Source organism: Malania oleifera, chromosome 12 (genome assembly GCF_029873635.1).
Source record: "Malania oleifera isolate guangnan ecotype guangnan chromosome 12, ASM2987363v1, whole genome shotgun sequence".
Classification (NCBI taxonomy): domain Eukaryota; kingdom Viridiplantae; phylum Streptophyta; class Magnoliopsida; order Santalales; family Ximeniaceae; genus Malania; species Malania oleifera.
This window is the reverse complement of record NC_080428.1, coordinates 44,046,818-44,050,958: the sequence shown is the minus strand read 5'-3', so window position 1 is coordinate 44,050,958 and position 4,141 is coordinate 44,046,818. Positions and strand designations below refer to the sequence as shown.

Here is a 4,141-nt window from a genome sequence, read left to right as displayed (position 1 = left end):
CCAAGCAAAAACCATAGCAACCTAATGCAATTCTTTTTTTATTGAACATTTGAATGTGTTAGAAACTTTATTTGTGAAAGTTGTCTTGCATTAAAAAAGAGAGTAGAGAAGTGACTTGCATGCATAGAAGGATGGATCCAAGGCCTAATGACTTGATCTCTTGGGTCAAGACGATACTCATTCATGTATATGAAAATCTCAATAGAATTTCGTTGGTACTACTAAGTTATGTTAGAGTCGATGGCCTACACCTCTAGATAAAGGACAATGCCAATAGCTAGAGTAGGGTATAATCGAGGCTAATAAGAATAGAATAATTAAGGTGGTAAGATGGATCTAGAAGCACATTGAATGCTAATTCAAAGCAAACAAGGTGATGGGAAGAAAACCACTTAAGTAATTGTTGAGAATTGAGTTTGCTTTTAGTAGAGCCGACTTCTATTCAAGGGAAAGTGCTAGGAACTGAAAAGATAGAGAGATTGTTGAAAATTATACGAATAAAAGTTTACCCACATTAGCAAGAGAAAGAAATAAAGAAATAAAGGGGGAGTGACTTATATTTATAGTTGGGCCAAAAAACCTAATGACTTAAGAATTCAATATTGTTTATAAAAAAATACTTGATGAAAAGAAGAAAAAATATATATTAAAAAAAAAAAAGCTAGAAATCTCCATTGAATCAATTAACAAAATGCATGAACCAAGGTAAAGTGGGTAATATCAGATAATTTTTTTTTTTTACATTTTATTTTTGGCCTATTTGAGGCCCGCTAGCCTTAGGCTATACAACTAAATCTAATTCATCTCATCAGTTCTGCTTTCCACCTTCTCCCAGAAGTTAGAACCTAATACTTATAACATAAAAACCTCATGCTCTTATAGTTAGAATGTAAGGGAGGCAAATTTTATTTTCATCTTACAAACAAGTTTTTTATAAGGGCTATAATATAGTGAGATTATTATCATTGCAAAAAAAAAAAATAGTTTACCTTCAATAAAATTTTATTCAAAGGCAAAAACTGCGTATTAAATGGAAAAAATTTTTTTTTTTCTTAAAATAATATCATAAATTGTGCTTAGATAGAAGCACAATCAATCTTCACACAAAATATCGAATTACAAGCTTGTATGAATAAAACGATTTAACACCCCGCAAACCATGACAGCAAGAAATCAAATAAAAAGAAAAAAAAAAGTACAAATTACATGACACAAATACGTAGTGTACTATACATATCAGAGCCATCGCCGGCTAACTGGAATCGTGAGTGCTGCGCGTGCATCCCTAACTAGTTAAGAGTTAGAGCTGAGCCAGGTGGCGAATGTCATAGGGGTAAGCGTCGGAGGGAGACTCGGCACCGTAAGATCTCTTTCCAATAATCACATTGGCAGCTTCCGTGGGATGAAATGCATCCCAGAATAAGTGTTCATTCCTATTCTCACATGGAGTTTGGAATGGAAGACATGTGATTTGTCCATTGTTCCTCCCCACCCCACAGCACCCTGTATTCGTCACCCGAAAACCTATCCAAAAAAGTAATTCAATCATTAAGTCAAAATATTTTTGTTTACCCTGGTAAAGTTTTATTTGAAAAATAAATGTGTACCATATGCCGAAGGGTTGGTGATCAAATCGTGGAACATGCCATAGACATTAATGTAGGTAAATTTTGCATCGGGGAGAGTCGTGTTGAATTGATCAACAAGGGATTTAAGTCGGTTATTGAAAATCTCGTTGGCGCTGTTAATTTTCTGGACACACGTCTTCCCATCGTCGCTGTTTTGAGCCAGCTCATTTGGGCTGCACCCTATTTCTCCCACCCCTATCATCGCTATCCTCCTTGCTCCATAGTTGTACAATATCTACCAATTCAATTATAATCAGTAACCTTAATTAATGATGAAGGGCCACTGCAAATTTCATGACTTACCTCACATTAATTATCACTTGAATTCAAACACAAGCAATATAGTTATGTGTCCATTGGAGATCCACATCACTTTAATGGATTTATACCTCAATATAGGGAACATACACCCTATAATTAGTGAATTCTAAATTTTTAATAAGTTGGATTTTGATTTAGTACTGTTGTATTTGAATTTTGTGGTTATGTTGGGCTGAAGGGCTTTGGAGGGGGAGGAGAAGCGGACCCTGATTTGCTGAGAATAATCGCGAATGAGAGCGTCGGCGTACTGGTCGGGGGTGTACCGCTGGCCGGAGGAATAGTAGAGAGGCATGAAGTAGTTGTTGAGGTAATCGTTGCTCCCCAAACCCACTGAGTATATGCATTTGCTTAAGTAATTAGCGGCGGAATCCTCACTTCCCAGCAGCTCCACCACCTGCGCCACCGTGTTCTGGTAATTTTTCACCTGTCCGTTCATGCTCGTTCTACCCCCCTTCACCAACAAAAACAAAAATAAATAAACACGCGCATACGTTATATATCATTCTATTAATCAAAATAATTCATGCGGTAAATTTTTGGTTAAAAATTTTATTTTAAATCTTTTCTCAATTAATAGTATCGGAATTACCAATTGCTGGCCGGTTTCGTCTCTGATTCCTGCGGCTGCAGAAGCGTAATTTACCCCTTTTAGTATGTCTTGACCTCTTGCGGTTGCATAGGGCGGAATTGGATGGTCGAACCCCAACAGCTCAGCTGTCAAACAGTACAAAACACATTAATACATGACTAATTCTTCATCTCATGTTTCAATCTTATCAGTAAAGCTCTGCTTAAAAATTAACAGTAAAACCTACACACACAATGAGAAGAATGAGAAGCTCACCAATGACATCAACAGTGGTTTTGCCATTGGAAAACCTGCCGGAGGGTCCATCAGGATAATCAATCCCGTAAGGAAGGTAATTGGCTTTGGCCAACGATGAAATATCATTATTGTTTCCATTGTCTACCAAAGAATCCCCAAATATGAAGTAGCATGGAACTTGGGTTTCCCCTCCAACCCCACAACCCAAATTCAAAATCACCACCAACGCCACCGCCGCTGCCGCCATCACGGGACGCCATTTGTCAAAGCCACAACAGCCCATTTCCCAAAATTAAAAAGTGAATAAGAAGATAGCAATGGCAATAAGTGGGAAATGCAGAGGCAAATCAAGAATGAATAAGCAAGCAAAAAAGAGAAAGTAAAGATAACTATAGGGGAGGCATGCGCATATGCGAGGAGGTGGGAAGAGAAACGTATATATAGAAATGGAAGCAGAAAGGAATTGAAGTAGACAAGGAGGGAGGCAAATGAGGGAAGTGGAGAGAGGATAAGCTTTTAAGATGTTTAGGTGCATATTGATGTACATGAGGCGGGCATAATGTGAGAGGCCGTGCTTTGGTAGCTCTGATAAATGCAAGGCATTTTTTTCTCATGGTGTGCATTCCAATGCACGAGAATATTAAACTATATTCTCCCCCAAAACTATAAATATTCATACCCGGGGCGGTTGTCTGCGGTGAGGCTTAATTACCCTCAATGTAGATGACCACAATTTCTTTTTTTGGAAAAAGAAATGTTGGACTTCTGTGGAGTCTAGTTACGTTAAATTTAGATGATGACCCGATCTTTCTTTAATGAGAGATTTCTATCCTAAAACTTATATTTATTGAATGATTTTATTTGAGAGTATAGTCTAAAAGTACTTCCACCGATTTCATTTGATAAATCTAGTATGTAAAGACTTTGAGGGTTTTTGGTTCTTGCATTATTATTGCAAGTTACCTAAACCTAGATTTTGTGTGCAAAAATCCTTTTATAAAAGGCTAGTCTTTCAAACAATTTCATTGTGCTTTATACATTGAAATATCCTATTGAATTTGTTTGATTTATCTTGCTTAACATATTTGAAACTCTGATCTGATATTGTGATATTCAAATATTGTGTTTCAAATCTTATTTAGATACACACTCTAGATCTTGATTGATTATCATACTTAATTGAGTGGTTAGCACACATAAGAGCATTGAACATATTTACATATCATTCGTACTTGCATTATTGACTGAGCTATATTGGTGCACACATTTGCCTGTCAACAAGCGTATTTCCGTGTACGAACATTTTATACACATTGGCTGTATTTTAAGCACGAGCCTAAAGAGGGAGACTAGCCATGTTGAATAG

General features: G+C 36.8%; 1 protein-coding gene across 1 annotated transcript; it reads right to left on the bottom strand.

Annotated features, from left to right (window-relative positions):
* Positions 1 to 1,033: 1,033 nt before the first annotated feature.
* On the bottom strand, positions 1,034 to 3,183 carry LOC131144094 (GDSL esterase/lipase At5g45670-like). The gene is made up of 5 exons (XM_058092480.1): positions 2,794 to 3,183; positions 2,539 to 2,663; positions 2,155 to 2,400; positions 1,608 to 1,863; positions 1,034 to 1,524 (listed from the first exon to the last, which is right to left on the bottom strand). The coding sequence occupies exons 1-5, from the start codon at positions 3,056 to 3,058 to the stop codon at positions 1,301 to 1,303; spliced, it is 1,116 nt and encodes a 371-aa protein (XP_057948463.1). The 5' UTR covers positions 3,059 to 3,183; the 3' UTR covers positions 1,034 to 1,300.
* Between the last annotated feature and the right edge of the window lie 958 nt (positions 3,184 to 4,141).

Excerpts from the sequence above, each read along its gene's own strand:
- LOC131144094 (XM_058092480.1), bottom strand. The coding sequence starts at position 3,058 with ATGGGCTGTTGTGGCTTTGACAAATGGCGTCCCGTGATGGCGGCAGCG. Across the intron at positions 2,401-2,538 it reads ACGAAACCGGCCAGCAATTG|GGGGGTAGAACGAGCATGAA; the intron begins GTAATTCCGATA and ends TTGTTGGTGAAG. Across the intron at positions 1,864-2,154 it reads ATTATTCTCAGCAAATCAGG|ATATTGTACAACTATGGAGC; the intron begins GTCCGCTTCTCC and ends TTGAATTGGTAG.